This window comes from Cladophialophora psammophila (genome assembly GCF_000585535.1).
Source record: "Cladophialophora psammophila CBS 110553 chromosome Unknown aczJe-supercont1.11, whole genome shotgun sequence".
NCBI lineage: Eukaryota > Fungi > Ascomycota > Eurotiomycetes > Chaetothyriales > Herpotrichiellaceae > Cladophialophora > Cladophialophora psammophila.
This window is the reverse complement of record NW_006912932.1, coordinates 1,232,680-1,251,653: the sequence shown is the minus strand read 5'-3', so window position 1 is coordinate 1,251,653 and position 18,974 is coordinate 1,232,680. Positions and strand designations below refer to the sequence as shown.

General features: G+C 51.6%; 6 protein-coding genes across 6 annotated transcripts; 4 read left to right on the top strand and 2 right to left on the bottom strand.

Moving 5' to 3' along the window:
* Nucleotides 1–589: 589 nt before the first annotated feature.
* Nucleotides 590–2,127, bottom strand: A1O5_07673 (uncharacterized protein; the record flags this gene model as incomplete). The annotated part of the gene is made up of 2 exons (XM_007748262.1): nt 590–616; nt 670–2,127. 2 exons carry the CDS (start codon nt 2,125–2,127, stop codon nt 590–592), a joined length of 1,485 nt encoding a protein of 494 aa, XP_007746452.1.
* Nucleotides 2,128–3,208: 1,081 nt separating this feature from the next.
* Nucleotides 3,209–4,417, top strand: A1O5_07672 (uncharacterized protein; the record flags this gene model as incomplete). The annotated part of the gene is made up of 2 exons (XM_007748261.1): nt 3,209–3,289; nt 3,338–4,417. 2 exons carry the CDS (start codon nt 3,209–3,211, stop codon nt 4,415–4,417), a joined length of 1,161 nt encoding a protein of 386 aa, XP_007746451.1.
* A 477-nt stretch (nt 4,418–4,894) lies between these two features.
* A1O5_07671 (uncharacterized protein) lies at nt 4,895–8,633 on the top strand (the record flags this gene model as incomplete). Its single annotated transcript, XM_007748260.1, has 5 exons — nt 4,895–4,913; nt 4,966–5,010; nt 5,064–7,837; nt 7,887–8,211; nt 8,278–8,633. The coding sequence occupies 5 exons, from the start codon at nt 4,895–4,897 to the stop codon at nt 8,631–8,633; spliced, it is 3,519 nt and encodes a 1,172-aa protein (XP_007746450.1).
* Nucleotides 8,634–9,117: 484 nt separating this feature from the next.
* A1O5_07670 (thiamine pyrophosphokinase) lies at nt 9,118–9,930 on the bottom strand (the record flags this gene model as incomplete). The annotated part of the gene is made up of 1 exon (XM_007748259.1): nt 9,118–9,930. The coding sequence occupies one exon, from the start codon at nt 9,928–9,930 to the stop codon at nt 9,118–9,120; it is 813 nt and encodes a 270-aa protein (XP_007746449.1).
* Nucleotides 9,931–10,745: 815 nt separating this feature from the next.
* On the top strand, nt 10,746–15,549 carry A1O5_07669 (uncharacterized protein; the record flags this gene model as incomplete). The annotated part of the gene is made up of 6 exons (XM_007748258.1): nt 10,746–10,879; nt 10,933–11,704; nt 11,764–14,012; nt 14,099–14,912; nt 14,995–15,300; nt 15,352–15,549. 6 exons carry the CDS (start codon nt 10,746–10,748, stop codon nt 15,547–15,549), a joined length of 4,473 nt encoding a protein of 1,490 aa, XP_007746448.1.
* Nucleotides 15,550–16,015: 466 nt separating this feature from the next.
* On the top strand, nt 16,016–17,290 carry A1O5_07668 (uncharacterized protein; the record flags this gene model as incomplete). The annotated part of the gene is made up of 2 exons (XM_007748257.1): nt 16,016–16,235; nt 16,329–17,290. 2 exons carry the CDS (start codon nt 16,016–16,018, stop codon nt 17,288–17,290), a joined length of 1,182 nt encoding a protein of 393 aa, XP_007746447.1.
* Between the last annotated feature and the right edge of the window lie 1,684 nt (nt 17,291–18,974).

The window sequence follows — 18,974 nt, the reverse complement described above, 5'->3', positions numbered from 1 at the left end:
CCGCCCAAGCCCAAGCTTTCGTGCTCGACCTCGGGATGTCTCCCACAGTAATAGGGTTTATGCGAGTTTCTCCCGAAGACGTGCTAGGGGGCATCCCGATGTCGGCGAAGTCTTTCCGATGTTCAAACCTCGACTTATTCTTCTCGAGATTCAACACCATGCTGGGTCAACATCGACATTGAGTACAGCGATGAGAGGTATCAAGGAAAAGCGCGGCTCGAGATACATTCTGCATTGGGTCTGCACGACCATCTTTGCGCACATACCGATCGACTACTTGATTGCTCTGCTGTTTCCCCCCCTCCAGGCACATCTTAACTTTGCTCTCAAAAATGGCATGAAAGACAATGAAACCCAGTTTCCCCGACCACAGATGAAGGCGCTGATGTCTGTTTTCCTTTCGCTATGCATGACGCTGAACGCTAGACAAGGGACGACAGCCTGCCGTGTACAGAGACGATTGCACAGACCTGCAACCAAAAAATAAGGACACACTAGGGAATCATACTCGACTGACAAGCTGTACCCCAGAACACATTTCGCCGCTCCCCTCTCAAACAGTTTTGGAAGCACGGCATCTGAGCATCGACTATTTGGGCTTTCGCCAGAAGTATTGCTATGATGTGTCAGTAATATGTTATCGAAAGGCCGCGACCTGGGAGAGGTTACCTTATGCTGTTTGCGACACGCTCGCAAGCCCGGCTTTCGCAAATCATTGACCACGGCTTCTTTTCTCTTCTCGTCCTCATCTTCATCCGGAATGTAATAAAATTCGCTCTCCAGCGGTTTGCCCGCTGCGTCCTTGCCTTCCCTTGCAACTTCACCAATGCACGCCGTTCCGCGGATGAGCTTTCTAATTTCATGAATGGACAAAACACCGGCTTCGCGGGGAAGGTGGCTCAAGATGGTGGACAACGGAGTAGATGACAATCTCGAAAACGCAAGCTGGTTGATGATGTGACCTCGCACATCAAATTCTGATTCTTCTGTTTTCGGTGAGCTCGGAGCGTCGTTGAGGGGAAGGGGCTCCGTATGCGAAGATCGTGTGCTGTTCGCAGAAACACTCGGGTTGGGAGAATCTCCAGCAGAAACCGATGCCATGCGGGGCAGAAGATTCGCTCCAAAGGGTCCGAAAGAATGGATAATGGGATCGTTTTCTTCGTCATTGTCCGAAAAATCTTCGGCAGACATCGACGCACCGTTCTGGGACGTCCCGGAGTGTTCAAAATTCCCAGACAGTGCCTGTGTGGACTGGGACACCTCGACACCAGTGACTGTTCCACTGCTTTCGGTCGCTGGTTCAGGATCTTCATATATGTCGACAGTAGCTGGAGGAAGTGGGGGTGAAGAGGGCACCACAGCTTGTACGGCTGGTGATGGGGAGATGGGAGAAGCGAGTCGCCGTCGAACCTGCATTGGGCTTGGGCTTGGTGGTGTTGAATGCCGCAACATGGCCCGTTGACGCTTGGCAGGAGAATTATCCTCCTCCTCGTCTTCGGACGAGAAGGCGCCTAGATGAGGTTTCGGAGGCCACTCCACGACAACACGACTGTCATGAACGTCAACCATGATCTCCGAGTCTCGAATATCGGACGAAAATGTCTCTCCCTTCTTGACCTCGTACACCTGACCCTTGCAGTGTATCTTGATCCCATTCCACCCGGTACATGTGATTTCCACACGATCACGCCCAAGACGCGAACCGGTTGGTTTGTAGCAAGCTTCCACGTGGACTCTGGATATCAGACGGTTCGAGGAGAACTGGTAGTCGCAAGAAGCGCTGGATCTTCCCATACGCGTTACCTTGCCATCGGCTTGCAATTGGATAGAGGGGACAGCGCCGAGGGGAGTACGTTCAGCAAGGGTAGCAGAAGTTCTCGGAAGACTGGGTCTGGATTTGATTACATGTGCCGGCGAGGAAGATAGAATGGCGGTAGAAGAAGTAGGTACAGGCGTAGGATAGGTCGTGTGCTCTTCGAGAGCATCTCGGTTTCGCTTGAGGGGTCTCGGTAAAGCCGGCGACGAGGAGAGTGGCTCAAAAGCAGGAAGAAGTGAAGTTGCTGGTCTTTTCGGGCCTGGAGGGGGCGAGATGACCGCCGTCTCGGAGAGGGTGGTCGAGGGAGACATGGTCTTCAGCCCTCACAGTGCTCAGCTACCTGGAAGCGCGACTGCTGAGGTAGATTGACCAGCTCCAGAGGCGCGTCCTCGGTAGAGGTCCGGAGGGTCCTACGTGCTGGATCTGCTCATGAGATGTTCAGCAGAGGAGCAGACAATGGTAACGACCAAGGGTAGCAAGTGAAGAGGGCAGCTGGCCACGAAAGAGGTCAGAGGTCAAGAGAGGCCGGGCATGAAAAGGTGCCAGGTGCTGGAATGGATGGATCGAGGGCAACTCACGCGATGTGTGGATTGGAGAAATGGGAAATAGCAGGTGTGGACAGGGTGTGGAGTGGCCCAAGTCGCCTTTCTCGCGCCAGCATTTTTCTGACGCCACTAACTGTTCATGGCACGCACCGAGGAGCGCGTCTGGCACAGAAGCTCGACAGATTCGCTCACAGTCGGCCCAATGCCGCCATTTAGAGACGATTATTATGCTGGGTTGGAATCTGTGTGTTATCAAGGAGGGAAGAAGCAGGGTGAGAAAATGGCTCCAACTGGCAGTTATCGTGTCGTTGGCTGCAGTCTACGCTAGAGTTGCATTGCATGTTGCCCTCCTCATATTATTACACCGACATCTCCTCCATATACTTGTACTCCGTTCATCTAGACGGCAATTGACGAAACACCACCTACGGTACTCGGTACTTTTTCACGAACCGACTAGTCAACAGCGTAGTTGTGCGGAATGCGCGGGGGAGGAGGGGGGTCGCTGTGCTTGAACATGCTTTCAAGGTATCAATCTTCTTGACCTTTGCCTTGTCCATGCCATCCGGCTGGTCGGCTTTGGCGGGAAGATCTGGGAGAAAGATAGCGAGGGCCACGAGGGATCATCATTGATTTGAAGGTGAAATGCGAGTTGGAGACTCACTCAGATCGAGGAAGGTTAACCGAGCGGGATTTTGAATTTTCCCCACACTGGCGACTTGCTCACAGCAAGAGCCAACTTTTTTTTTCTCGTTGCGCCCTGGGCCAAAGGAACATCCTTCTCGACAAGAGGCTGTTGACCACAATAGACACCGAGACACACGCAACCACAAGACCATCTCCTCCCATGGCTGCTGTAACCAAGGCGACGACAACAGTCACCGACAAGCAGCCTCAACAGACTCCGTATCACCTCGACCCTGATCAGGTATGCAATGGCCGTCAGTTCTGAATCCGTTTCTCTAATGCCTCCCAGACCCTCAAAGCCTCTCGGGCCTTGCTGCAGCACATTCAGGCAGAGACCAAGCGCTTGCAGCAAGCATCGTCAAAGAAGAGTCTCCTCGCCCCCAGCAGCTCGGATTCGGAGGACGATGCCGCCGACGACGCTACCGCCCCGATCTGGCTCACCGTCACTACGAAACAACACATCGTCGACAAGAACCGTCTGAAGCCCAGCAAAATTGCAGTCCCGCATTCTCTCAACACATCCCCCGACCTTCGGATATGCCTCATCACCACGGATCCTCAAAGGGCAGTGAAAAATGTAGTGGCCGACCCCGCATTTCCCGAGCCCCTGAAGTCTCGGATTACTCGAATCATCGGATACACCAAGCTCAAGGCGAGGTACAAGACATTTGAACAACTGAGGGAACTGCTCTCAGAGCACGACATTTTTCTTGCCGACGACCGCATCATCACCCGTCTGCCGGGAACACTGGGCAAAGTCTTCTACAAGGGTACCTCAAAAAGGCCTATCCCAGTTGTGATTGCCGACTTAAGAAAAGACAAGGCAGACAAATCAAAAAAGTCAAAGGAAGATGGCACTGCGGCTCCAACATCGCCACTCGCGCTGGCCAAAGAGATCGAAAAGGCGATTAATGCGGTTCCTGTCAGCCTGCGGCCCGGTACACTCGTCGCCGTTCGTGTTGGCCTGGCCTCATTCAAGCCCGAGCAATTGTCGGAGAATATTTCAACCGTTGTTTCAAAGTTGATTGAAAAGCACGTTGTCAAAGGATGGAGGAATGTACGAGGCATTCACATTAAAGGCCAATCTTCATTCGCAGTGCCGATATGGTTGGCAGATGACTTGTGGACTGGGCATGAGGACATAGTTACTGCGACAACGCAGGATGATCTTCTAGAAGACGAGGCTGAGCAAGGACAGAAGCGAAAGCGAAACGCAACGAGCACCAAAGGTCCCCAGGCCGGTTCTCGGAAACGACTGAAAGTAGACGGAGGAAAGAATGGAAAGTCTGATCCTGGCCCGGACGCTGCACGTGCACGCAAAAGTAAATTGGCTGCTCAGAAAGCGAAGCTCTTTGAGGAACAAGTCTAAGCGATGATCATAGCACATGTGAGAGTCACCCTGGGGAAGTATTGCAGAAACGATCACAACGATCAAGAGCTTAATGTTACCTCAATGTCTACTTTGTACATAGCTTCCCAGTTCCGAGACCGTGCGCTATACAAGGCTATAAAGCCGCCGTTCTTTAGTTAAGCACTTCAATTATCCGGGTTCATTTCTGGCAGGCTCGTAAGGACCGTATTATGAGGACTCTTGGCACCCATCATCGGGGCGGGCTCCAGCGAGCCCGGTTCAGCTGCCAGGCTTGGGTGAAAACATAATATTGCCCCTCAACTGAAAGTCCCCTGGGAAGTGATTCATTCACCCATCAGGTGCGCAACTCTACAGCAGCGAACGCGTGGTGATATCTGCCGTTCGATTTACAAGGCAGGATTCCTGCAGCTCCTCTGCATCTTATCCTGTCGTCATGCGAGTGTCAGGACCCTCTTTACAAAACCGCGGGCCGTCATGGACCGCAAGCGCAAGAGTACGCTCACTCTGCCGCGTTTGGTCATAGCAAACTGACATTCCGGCGCCAGGAGAACTACGTGACCTAAATTTGCGCGTCTGGGTAGGCGCAAAGGGTACGCATCGTCTCTCGCGGGTCGGAACTGACTCTTGTTAACCTGAAGTGCAGATGTCTACGAAGTAGCCGACTCCCTCGACTCATCGCTGAAGAAAAACACGGCGTTTATTAAACGCCTACGGACAGGGCTGTCGTCTGCTGCACAAGACACTTTTTTATCAGAGATCCGCACGTTGTCCCTACAAAAGTACCTCTCCGAGATCACGACAGCCACAGTTGAAGGCCTGGGTAGACTCAAGACTGCGAGTGAGATTGCCACCGGTGTCGAAGTGGTCAGTGCACTACACCAAAGATTCGGACCGCAAGAATTTACCAAACAACTGGCATGGCTTCTCGGCAAAGGGTTGACTCCTCCCGACAAAGCTCAGATGAAGCTTTGGAGCCCAGAGGTTCGCGAACGTGAAGAGAAGGAGCGCCTAGTCCGACACAGGGTTCTCCTTCGCGTAGTCACCGAATTTTGGCTGTGCGGTATTCTTCGAAGCTTGGATGATGTGGATCGACCAGATGAAGCTACACCGCGAGGCAAAGATGCCCCTTCACAAACCGAATCCAAGCCAAAACCAAGCACAAATGGTATTCGACCCGACGCCCTCGTTGAGCATGAGCCCTTCCCTCTGGAAGTTCTCAAGGAATTGTTAGGTCATGACCCGGAGCACGCTAACCTGAGTCTGGCCGTTCTATTCGTGAAGAATTTCGCCTGGGATGTTCTGGGACTCAAACCACCGTCTGAGGAGAGCCGGAAAACTGTCGACGCAGACGGTCATGTTGTCGAGCCTGCCAAAGACGGCGATAGCTCCGCCGACTTCCCTGAGGAAGATGCACCTATTATCCCCCAACCCGTCCGGCAGAGATTCATCAATGTCTTTGAACGATACTTGTCAAGCGTCAAGACTCATGTCATTCGAGACCAAAGATCTCTCAACAATCAAAGCCGCCGAAATGCAGAAGCCTATGTCAAGAGTGGCGAAATCTTCGAAGATAGGCAAGCGAATTTCGAAAAGCAGGCGAAAGCTCAAGAGAGACTGGTGGCAAATGCCCAAATCCTTTGCGATGTCCTCGGACAAGAAATGCCAGACCTTGAAGAGAAAGACAGCGCAGAGACCGCTACGTCGGGGACCGTTGGCATGATCAAGACAGGCGAGTACCTCAAGGGCCAAGGAGAAGGCGCTGGTATCTGGGAAGATGAAGAAGAACGTCGTTTCTATGAGAACTTGATCGATCTCAAGGGCCGTGTGCCAGGCATTCTCCTCGAGGATTCAAAAAAGAAGCTAGAATCAGACGAACGTGCCGAAACCTTCACCACATCTCTTGAAGGTGGCACGAGTAAGCCTTCGGACGGTGACGACCAGTCGACAGCCATTACGAATAAGACGGTTGGTGCACAGGTTGATGCCATTCTCCTACGCCTGCCGGAACTCCAGACCAAAGATATGGTCGATCAGATTGCCTTGGACTTCTGCTTCTTGAACTCGAAAGCCTCTCGAAATCGTCTGGTCAAGGCGATCCAGGAGGTTCCCAAAGGTCGGATCGACCTGCTCCCTTTATATGCGCGGCTTGCCGCCACTCTTGGACAGTACATGCCTGATGTTGTGCAAGGGCTGATTTCGCACCTTGATGATGAATTTCGAAGCCTTCAGAGAAGGAAATCCAAAGACTTCCTTGGGCAGATTCGCATGGCCAACATCCGTTACCTGGCGGAACTCACAAAGTTTGGGATCGTCCCAGAGCACGTCATTTTCCACTGTTTTAAAGTCAGTTTGGATGACTTTTCGAGAATGAATATCGAGATCATCGCCCATCTACTGGAAAACTGTGGTCGATATCTCCTTCGAAATCCCGAGACTTCTCCTCGGATGACGTCTTTCCTCGAGACGTTGAACCGCAAGAAGTCTGCACAGCACATGGGGGCTCAAGAGCGCATGTTGATCGAAAATGCTTTGTACTACGTTGACCCTCCTCAGCGGGCTGCCATCCAACAAAAAGAACGCACCCCGACGGAGCTCTTCGTTCGACAGCTGGTATATATGGAAATGACCAAACGCAACTACATGAAGGTTCTCAAGACCATCCGAAAACTGCATTGGGAAGAAAAGGAAGTTGTCCAGATGCTAGAGAAGATTTTCAGCAAGCCTGGCAAAGTCAAGTTCAGCAACATCCATCTCCTCGCCGTTCTCCTCCAGGCGCTTTTCCGGTATCATCAAGACTTCGCTGTCGGAATTATCGATAATATCCTGGAACAAATTACTCTTGGCCTGGAGCAGAACGACTTCAAATTCAATCAGCGAAGGGTTGCTGAAGTCAAATACCTGGGAGAGCTCTACAACTACAAGATGATCGACTCAACCGTGGTATTCGACACCTTGTATCGGATCGTGACATTTGGTCATGAAGGAGGGACACCGCAGCCTGACAACTTTACACCGTTTGATCCGCCTGATGAGTACTTTCGCATCCGATTGATATGTACTCTCCTCGACACTTGTGGAATCTGTTTTGACCGAGGTAGCTCCCGCAAGAAGCTCGACTTCTTCCTGACCTTTTTCCAATACTACATGGCTACAAAGGATCCCCTGCCCATGGAAATTGATTTTCTGGTGCAAGACACGTACTCTCTTGTCCGCCCTAACTGGAAACTGGTTACGGAGCTTGGCGAGGCAGCGAAACTATTTGCTGAAGCAGTAAGCGCAAATTACAAACAGCAGGGGGGGGAGAAGAGCGTAGAGCAGCCGGAAGACATTGAAGACTCTGGCTCCGAGGATGCACTTGGCGAAGGTGATGCTGAACTCGAAGCTGAAATTGGGCGATCGTCAGACGAGGAAGCCGAGGTAAGTGGCCTTTTTACCTTATAGTTCATCGTCTACTCACTAGAAGTAGGTTGCCGCAGAAGAGGACACTGGTGAGGAAAAAGAAGACATTGACTCCGATGAAGAAGAACAGATTGTCGTCTTGCGTCAAGAGGAACACCTTGATCCGGAGGCCGAGGCCGAGTTTGACCGAGCGTTCGAGAAGATGATGGCTGAAAGCTTGGACTCCCGCAAATTTGAACGCAAAACTCACTTCGACGTGCCTTTGCCAATTCGAAAAATTCAACGAGCGCAGGTCGAGCCAAGTGACGAGGAACCCGGTCCTGTTCCAGAATCTGAATCGAATACAATGGCGTTTTCGTTGATGACCAAAAAGGGGAATCGACAACAAGCAAGTAACCCCTTTACCATCCTTTCACAATAAGCCAGGTGAGATAGTATAGGCAACACATTGCTGACAGCTTTTCAGACAAGGACAATCGAATTACCGGCCGACTCGAGCTTTGCCGTCTCAATGAAATCACAGCAAGCCGCAGAGAGGGAGGAACAACAGCGCATCAAGAATTTGGTCCTGAATTACGATTTGCGCGAAGATGACCAGCACGATGGTATTTCCAATGGATTTCCTTGTGACCCTATTGTCCAACCTCCCCTGGAGAAGAACCCCAATACTAAAGGCCGCAAATTAGGACCCGATCATTACAATCCTTCCCTCAGTCGTGCTGAGAGGTCGGGGCGCCATGCGCCCCGAGCAAGAAGACTCAATCTGAGCGACGTTGACTGGTACGGCACTATCAAGACCCCTTCATACCCCTAGCGTGCGAGAACGAGGCAACCAGCAGCTCTCGGTCACAGCACGAGCACTCCCCATTTTCATCAAAGAAGCCAGGCTGATTGGCCGCTTGGCCTCAATAGGACGTGAGACTCTGCCACTTCGCTCATCGCTCAGCAACCGACTCTCTGGTTCATGTACTCTGCAAACCAGCTGCGGTACGCCGCATTGGCATTGATTGCACCGGAGTTCACGCCTCGCCAGGCGGTTCTTAGGGCTGCACCAAATGCGCTCGACCATGAAAGAGTCCAAAGCACCATGCGGCCTCGAAGCAAGGACGGCCAAGCAAGGACGGCCAAGCGAGACCTGCCATACGAACAGCGTCTGGTCACGAATCTGGCAACCGCCTTTTAAATTGATTGCTAACCGACCCGATGGAAGCACCCAGGGTCAAGCCGCGATGGAGATCTGCCTCCTGCGTGGGACAGGCTTATGAAGGGACCGCCAATCACCATCCGCGATGCAAGTCTCATTCGCCACTAGCTGTGAGACGGTCTTCCAATTCCATGGTGAACAGAGGCCTTGGACCCTCGAAGGCAATGCCGATTTCGGAGGAGCGTATATGGTTACTGGTACTCACTTGGTCGCCAAACTCGGTGGGCCAGTGTTCAACGTCCCACTCAAGACCCTTTGTGGTGAGGAAAGTGCGTCCGAGAACAGGGAGGATTCCCACATTCTCTGTGAAATAACCAGGGTCGAGGTGGATGAGATTGTGGCCATCAGCTAGAACAAATGACAAGCTCTGTTCTGACAATAGATAAATGCAGCCTCTCAAAAGCGCCGGGTCATTCTCTGCCATGAACAGGTGATGGATTTGCGAGAAGCCTTGGTCCACCCGACCTCCGAGACCCCCTAGTACAACGACGTCCATGACGGCCTGTGGCTCTTTGTCGTAATTTGATCCGCCACGTTCATGCTTTGATATCACCCAGTTGCGAATCCACTTTAAACACTTGGTGAAGTCCGTAGAAAATTGGTCTGGGTCCTTGATCACTTGGGACCCTAGTGAGCGATAATGCTCTTCCACAGGACCTGTCAGGGAGTCAAGGTCCCCCACGATAGCATCTGGAAGTCGGCGCCTTAGCCTTGACAAGCCATTTTGTGCGGCTTTGTCGTACTTGTACAGCCTGTTGGCGCCGCCATCGGCGCAGATGAGCAACGAGGCTGACCCGATAACGGCATTCAGGGCGTTTTTGTTCACGGGCTGGTTGAGGATGATGATAGCGTAGGGATGCGTGGGGCTGTTATTCAGGAGGCCGCAAGGGTACCAGTCGGTTACCATTGTTGCTGGGCTGCTTTCCGCACACTCTTGGGCCGCAATCGTGTCAGGTCGACTTAGGTATCTTTGTCGGGGAGGGTGATGCACGGATTCAAGCGGCTGCTTGGGATTTTGATCTCATCTCGGTGCCTCGGACGAGCATCAGTCCGTGGCTGCCGCTTTTAGCGAAATGGGTGCCAAGGTTGGTGATGACACTCTCTGCCCATAAAGCGGCATCGTCCCTACAGGGAAACGCCTTGCATCCATTGTCGATTTCAGAATCAGCCTCACTTCATTTCCCAGCTCTCCATGCTCACGAGTGTGGTCAGCCTTTCAAGCAAAATCACCTTCGTACGATATGCACAATTGATTCCGTGCGCTGCCAAAGCAATGCGTTTGACACAGACAGCTGGTTCGAGTCTATTCTCATTCAAGATGTCACTGCCACCGCCCCAACCGTATGGGTTTCCTGGTCTCATTCTAGCTTCGTTGGTACAAGAGGCCTTGTGTGCGTGGCAGCCTGCAGGCAACTGTGCTTGACAGATGCGTCTTGTACTCTTTTGGCAATTTTTCCCTGCCACGGGCCCAAATGTATCGGGTGCTAGTGGACAAGTTCTCCGATGCTAACAAAGGTGGTTGCCTTGCTCAGCCTATCCTTTATCTGGACGAGACTAAGGAATGGCTACCTCGCAGTCTGCCTCGTCTATCCTCTGAGTCAAGGCTCATGGTGGGATTAAAGCTATCTCGGTGGCTTATTTTCATTGACAGCTACAAAAAGCCGTGCTGCCCCTCAAGTTTCCGTCAGGCTGAGAAGGTCTTTAGCTGGCTATATTTCCAAGATGGTACAGCTGAACCGAGATCAGGCTATCCAGAGGGCTCAATGCCATATTGATGCCATAAGAAGAGAAGCTGGACTAGACGGCACCAGCGGAAGGAGTCGAAATGTCGAGAATCTCCAGAACGCCCTTCACACGTGAATAGGCCTTCTCTTCACCCTGTCATGAGTCGTGGCTAACCATACCTCAGCCTGGCGGATGAATTGTACCAGAAGTCGACTCATTTCCTCCTAGAGCTGATACAGAACGCCGACGACAACGAGTATGATGACGCCGAACCTAGCATTTCGCTAACGTACCAGAACCGACGTCTCAGGATCGACTGCAATGAGAGAGGGTTTAGTGAAAAGAATGTTGAGGCCATCTGCAGGGTGGGCAGTAGTACCAAAGCTGGTGCGAATCGAGCGACTGCATATGTTGGAGAAAAGGGCATTGGCTTCAAATCGGTCTTCAAAGCCGCTGATGTTGTCTGGATCGCGTCTAACTCCTACACCTTCAAATTCGACAAGCAGCAGGTTTTAGGTATGATCGCGCCCATCTGGGAGCCGTTTCCTGAACCCTCAACGCCACTCATGACATCTATGCTGTTGCAGTTGTCTCCGGACTTCGATGAGACGCGGCTGCTCTCAGACCTCAGAGAGTTCGACCCGCGTATGCTCATGTTTCTTCGCCGCTTGAGAACTGTAAAGATTACGATTCGAGATGGCGGACTGACATGGCAAACTACACTCAGCAAGACCGTCAGTACTAGCCACGGCGAAACAGCGATTGAGTTGAACCGGGATGGTGCAGTCATGAAGTATCTAGTCAGCTCACACAGTGCTAGAAACCTTCCAGTTGAGCCCAAGCGTCCTGGGGCAAGTGAATCTCAGATCCTGCTTGCCTTCCCAGACGTAGTAGACCAGCCATTGACATCTCAAAAGGTGTACGCCTTCCTTCCAATCCGAGATTATGGCTTCAAGGTGTGTAGACGTTTTTACCTTTGCCGAATTGAGCATGTACCTCGACTGACCTTCTTTAGTTTCTCCTCCAGGGAGATTTTCTGCTTTCTGCGAGTCGAGAGGATGTTTTGTCTGATTCGCCATGGAACAGAGCCCTCCGAAGAGAGTTTGTCGGCGCGTTCGTTGCTGTCACCAGGGCATACAGTCACGGTCAATTATGTTATATCTGGCCCAGGTTCATCCCATTCAATCTAACGCAGCAGCATTTCTTCGAACCAGCCAGACGCGAAATCATGAAAACTCTCTCTCGACAACCGGTGTTGAAGTCTAGAAGTCAAGAGCTGATGATGCCGTCCTCCCTTACGTACGTCCCCTTGGACTTCTGCGACAGAGATGGGGTTCCGATGACTTCGTCCCCAAGAAACGATAAGGGATATCTGTGCCACCGATATGATGTGTCACTTCATGATAATCTCGAAGCACTAGGCGTCACAAAGATGACTGCGGCCATATTCTTGGAGCATTTGGATCATTACATCGATCAAAATACAACCTTGTTCCAGGGGACGAAATCAGCTGAGTGGCATACGAGGCTTGCAGAAGTCCTCCTGAAGCTTTCTTTCGATATTGAATGCCAAGAAAAGCTTCGCAAGCTACCGATCATTCCTCTCAATGACGGGAGATGGGTTTCTGCCAAAGAGAAGAACGTCTTTCTCTCTCAGGAGGCCGAAGGTTGCATGGCCCCCGAGGGTCTCGCATTCCGACTGGTTCGAGAGGATGCTGCTAACAATCCCACAGCTCGAGCTCTATATCTTCAGCTCGGGCTCAAGGTCTTCGGCCAAGATGCCATCGCCGATTACCTCCTTCATATCCATAGGCAGCCTTCTTTCAACCCCAAGAATCTGACCGTCACACATCTGATATCTCAAGCGGTGTTCCTTTTTAGAGCCAGAGTACACGACTATGAGGTTAGATATCTCTGGCTCGCTACAACTGATGGTTCTGACCGCTGCCGGGCAGAAAGCGCATATCTGCCCTGTCAGGCTCCGTTTGCAGCAAGCAACTACTTTGCTGGCCGGAATGATATCTATTTCATACATCCACACTATTTGAATGCCGTGGAGGATGACCTAGCGAACTGGCTGGAGTGGCTGGAGAACATTGTCAAGATTTCCATTCTACCACGACTCACCCAGCTTGACGGAGAATCACCGTATTCTTTTGGTCTATCTCGTCATTTCGCTTTGATTATGCAGACTTCCAGAGATTTCCTGGTCCTCCTGAGAGATAACTGGGGATATTACTCTCGATGGTTGGAAGACGATGCCGGCGGTGCTCGAGATGATTCGAGAAAGGCAAGACAAGCATGTCGAGAGAAGCTCAGAAGCTCGCTGCAAGAAGCGCAAGTGCAGTGCGTTGGAGGCACGACCAAGGCTCTGCGAGAGGTATTCCTGCCTATCCCAGAACTTGTCCAACAAGCAAATGGTCAGGTACCTTTCGTTGATGTTGACGACCCTCTTGACCCTCGCTGGCAAAGGTTGAAAATTTTGGGCCTTGGTGTCGAGGGCGACGTTTGCTTCTATCTTCGATGTCTAGAAGCACTGAGCGGAACAAAAGATGCAACTGTTATCGACAGGGCTTCGTTGATGCTTGAACAAGTCCAAGCTCGATGTTCAGAACTCCCCGACCTTGTGAAACAGTCATTCAACGAAAAGCCTCTTGTTTGCGTCCCAAACAAAAGACCTGGAGGAGAACCTCGCTGGGTCAAGGTGCAAGATTGCTTATGGAGCGGCCCAGAATGTCTTCGACGGTTTGTTGCTCTCAAGAACATATATCCATCTTGTCAGCGGCTTTTCCGTGACTTCTTCCTCCGTCCGGACGCTGGTATTGCAGACCTCGTACGGGAGGCCAAATTGCTAAACGTCGGCGACCCTCTATCTTACATCAAAGCTCTATTTCTCGAAATCGAGAAACATCTAGAAAAGGACGAGATGACGACGGCGATCGACTCACTTCAGACACATTACATCTGGCCTGTCTACAATACGAGCAATGAAGACCAGTGGGATATGCTTGGATGTGCCAAGAACTTGGATCCGTGGTTCATTGCTGATAGAACACATCTACTGGAGAGCTTTAGTGGGATCGTGCCCTTGCTTGCTTTTCAGGTCGAGGATGTATTGAAAATCCCGCTCCTGATTCGGAAACTAGGCGGTGACAAACGACGGCTGACACGAGCGGTGACCAGCATTGCAGAGACTGTTGGTTCCTTCCGACCTGACCTGGATCGACAAGTTGACCTGCGGTCAAGGGCAGAATTCATAGCAAGGTGAGTATTATTTCACCATTCAGCGAGACGTTGGCTGTCTCTCGCTTATGCTCCGGAAACGCCCGTATCTGACGATTTTTCTCCAGACTGATTCCAAAGAAAGAGCATAGCAAGAAAGAAAAAGCGGCTAAGCTCAAGTCACTACAAGCATTTTCCACCGCCAGAGTCATTCAGAAATGGTCCGTGAAAGTTGCCTTGGAGAACAGGTCGGGACGTTCAAAGGATGGGAATGTTGTCTTGTCCACGGAGCACAACCGCCTCGAAATCTATTTTAAAAACGGGTATTTTGAATCAAACAAGGTCCCGAGAGATCTAATCGAGGCCATCGCTAGCTTCTGTGGGATCGAAGATAAAGGCTTATTTCTTCTCGCCATCGCTCTACAAGAGGACATTCCGAACATACAGAGATGCTTTCAGGAGCACGGAGTTCCGACCCTTAATCTGGATGATGAGACAGAGGATGAGTTTGAAGACATTGACGACTACGATCCGCGAAGGTTCCAGGGTCGGGGCACTGGAGTCCATCAAAATGGGCGAAAGAGCACGCTCAAAGCAGACCTAGTCCGTATGTTCACCTCTGTCGGTATGCTTGCTCCCGGCTTGGGCTCCGGAGGCATCTCTTTCTATCACGGCTCGAACAATTCCGACGAGGCTTTTGTGATGACCGGCGGATTCAGCAGTCTCGGCGCTAACGATCTCTATATGGAAGAAGATGATGAAGATGATACTAAATCTGTTGCGTCACGAGCCTCGTCGACATTTTCCGGTTCAACACTGGGTGGCAGCAAGATGAAGATCTTCGCTGCAATTCCCGCGAGAATGATCCGGCGAAGTACCATCTTCTCCGAAAACATGCGACGGGAGGTTGACGACAATCTGGAGTTTGTCGGGCAGAAGAAGGTAAGCCTCATCGTGCTGAGGCCTGTTCGAAAATTAGGCAGATATGTGAACAACACGGTTCTGGTGCTGACGAGCTTTATAGGTTTCGGAAGAACTACGACGCATGCTTAACGCTGCTTATAATCCAGATGACCACTGGACCAACAGTTTGAGGGCAAGAAATGGACACAAAACATTTGTCCGGGAACAAAATAACAACGGGAAGGCCAAGCTGTATGCCAGCTTCACGGTCAATGACACCAGCAAAATGTTCACTCGTTATGTCGCGGAGTGTTACCCAGAGGCCAAGAGATGGATCAAGCGTCCACCTGTGTATCACCTTGATGTGAGAACGACCAAAGGGGACTTGAACTCTGAATTCTCATATAGCAATGATCAGTGGAAGATGGTGAGTTGACTTCAGCAATATCTCCGGCATCCCAGTCTGATTTTAGAACAGGCGCGCATCTACACCATTCCAGAATCAACAGATACCGGCATTCCAACAGACGTGTATTTCCTCGTACGCGTCTTTAATGCGGATAAGGACCCGGAGATACAGTTCCTGCTAGATCCATGGTCGCTCTATCTCCAGGACATGTTGCGGTTGAAGGCGGAGCAGGAGTATCGTGCAAATATTCACGGGCTTAGGGCGTGAATACAGAGGTCGTGGCCAAGACCACGTAAAAGATCTCAAGAATAGATGCGAAGAATATCTTCGTTGCGATTTTAGTCACTTGTGGTCGTGATTCAGCATATCATATCAGCTTCAAGGTCCCCCGATTAAAGGGAGGGAGCAATGATGCTGAGAGCCGTGGCCTGTAGGCCCTGGCAAGGCTGAACGCGACAGACGTCAGGTGCCTACTTGTTCCGCCCTATAGACCTCTTCCGATACGGCGGGATTCAGCTGTGCTGAAACGCAATATGAAATCTTCGAGCTCCCCATTATTAATGTCGTGAGTTTTCGGTCTAATCACTGCTGTTGCATCACCACTTTTGCGACTTTGCCTGCTGTCGTTCATTTTGCGCTCCCAGGTTCTTTTTCTTTTGATGCCATGTTTCTCTCCCTTTTGTATCTTTGAACCGAAAGAAGATCGCAACAAGAACCACAAGGTTCCTTTACCATGTTTAGACCAGCGGCCCGGTCGCAGCTGCGCTCCGTAGCTCACTCCTCTTTCTCCCGTGCTCCCGCAGCCAGAAGCACAGTCGGGAAACGATTCGTCAGTACATCGCCAGCAAATGCGCGACGGAATTGGAAAGGTACTGCGTTGAGATGGGGTATCGCCATCGCGGGCATTTACTATTATAACACAAGCCCTGTCTTTGCGGAGCAGCCACAATATAGTAAGTCAACGCTCCAGAGCCTTGGGTCGCTTGCCGATGGTTCACATCTGCTTTGTAGATTGAATACTGATTTCATCTTCGTGTGAGCGACAGATCTATTAAATCCTCACCTCGACGCCGTGGAAGACGAACGGAGGGACCATTCGACCTTAGAAGCCCTGACCTCCCGTCGAGCAAGAGAAGCCGAAAGTAATGCCTCCGTCCTCCACTCCGCCGCTGATTCAATATCGTCCGAAAATGCTTCCACAACCATCGTTTCCGACCATGAGCCCCTCACGACCGGCACTGCCGGAGAGCTAGAAGAGGAGGCAGCCGGCGAAGGCGCCTTCAACCCAGAAACAGGGGAGATCAACTGGGACTGCCCATGCCTGGGTGGTATGGCGCATGGCCCCTGCGGTCCTGAATTCCGCGAAGCCTTTTCATGTTTCGTGTTTTCAAAAGAGGAACCCAAGGGCATGGATTGCATAGACAAGTTCCAAAATATGCAGCAGTGTTTCCAGAGGTATCCGGAAATTTACAAGGGCGAACTGGAGGAGGATGAAGAGTTGGACGCTGGGCTGGAGGCTGAGAGGCAAGAATTGGTGAATGAAATTGCGGAGAGGAAGCGGCAACAAGAAGGAGCTGTGGTGCAGCGCAGGTTGCTGGAGGAGCCGGATCCAGCACCTAAGCCTCCTCGAACGACGAAGAAGGTGGCCTCCCCTGAACGACAAGAACAATCACATGAACAAACGCATCCGCAAACTCCAACAAAGACACAATCCGAACCGGAAATCGAGAAGAGTGATGCCATGACATCCGAAAAACCAGCGCCCCTCCGGAGTAGCAGACCACCCTTAGCAGAGGCAAAGACGAAAGTGAGTGGTGACCCGTCTCATTCTTCTACAATGTCGCCCGAGCGCGAAAACATCATAGAGGGCCAAAAATCAGGGGTAACGAGAGAGGCAAAGAATACTTCATCCGGTGAGACTGAAGAGACGTTCAATCCGGAAGCTAGTATTGTGCCGAAGGCGGCCCATGACGCTACCGGAAGTGAGATGGAGGAGACGCAAAAGTGAAGATAGAAGAGGGAAATGCACTGTACACGACAGAAAAGATTGGTTGTCTTTTCTCTTGCATAGCAGTTGGATGGAGTCCTTTACACACAGACATGGAAGACAAAAGGTATTGTACATCATTGATGCGAGGCTCGGCTTGTACAGTATGGGATCAACAGATGACTAGGAAGAGTTCGATACGGAGCGGCCCTGTGATGTAATTAGCAAAAACGAAGACCTCATCTCCAGTCCAACTTCCGCTGTTGGTTTGCTCGCTACGAGCCTTACCAGGCTCGGGGAATACATAGATCCCCATTAAATGAAGTGAGCTAAGGTCAAGGCCGCTATGTGGGAGAGCTGTTGACTTGGACAATCCGTATCCGGTACCGGACCTTTCCATACCGAGAGCATGAATGGGACACAATTTTGGGTCCTCGTTCGTAGGTATGTTAGGTATTTGATAGCTAGCCTCGCTGGGTAAGGATTTTGATGAACAAGCAATCTCCGCATCGGGCTTGGCTTGCCACGAGGCAATTTTGAGACGGACGCGATCGAGGTTGGCATGGTCCTCCAGATAGCTTAACTCGGCTGTGGAAACTCTTTGTGACGAACGCGTTCTCGAAATTTGCCTAGTTGTGCCCAGTAGTGAAAGAGATTTAGAAGATGTCATTGTCGCCGCCGCCGCCGCCGCCCATAATGTGTCCCGCCGTCTTTGTGTGGCCTGCTCCTTCTGTACCCAGTGCTCCCCCCTTGACATATTTCCCCGTATACGCATTGGGAAGGGGTTTACACCTGCTTCTCCACCCGAAACCCGAGCCGACCAATTCGGAGGAGGTTGAAACAGTGGTCTGGGGAGCACCACAGCCTATAAAACCCTCGTGGGATTCGGCACTAGCGCTGCCCTAGTGGACGAGGTGGACTATTGTAAGCAGATCAGCAAGTAGACCAAGATAGACCTACCGAGTAGACAGTAGCGGGCGGTATTAATAGCAGAAAAGGGAAGGGGGCGTTGCGGGAGTTGGTGGAAGCAGGCCAGAGTTCGCCCCCGGGGAAAAAGAAAAGAAAACAATGCAGATGGCCAGTGCGAAGGGCAGCAATGGTGGCAGGTGGATGGGTGAGAAGGGCCTCGCTCTTGGGTGACAGCACTGTGAAGGACGCAGACTAAGCAAGCCTGATAACCCCCTTTAACCAGAAAGCCACAAGCGTCAAGCGCCCTTGGGCCCTGAGTGGCCCAGGTGGCGCCTGTTCCAGTAGCCTGCCAAGCCCAACAGCACTGGTGGTACCCGAAGAAGCACCCTTGGGAACCCCCAAACCAATCGCCTAGGATCCAGAAACCCCCCTGGGACCGTCCAACGCGAGTTCCCGTTGGCTGGCTGCCATCCCAGTTCGGGAGTGAGTGGGTGCGTCAGATGCCTGGGAAAAGCGGCACCGTCTGACATGAGCACACTACGGGCATCCCAAGGCGTTTTGGGTGCGTTGAGCCTCGTTGAAGTGGCGCATCACCTGCTGTCAGACTCACCCTTTTTTTTTTTCCTGCGCTCGGCTTCTCTTCCTTTTCACTCCCTTTTGCTGCTGCTCTCTTCCATCCGCTGCTCTCCTTCCTCCCTGCGTCCCGCCAGGCTTGGGTCTCTTCCCATCCATCCACCCTCTATCATCATTTTGCTCCATCTTCTATTTCCCCCTTCACCGTCCTTTGCTGTCACTC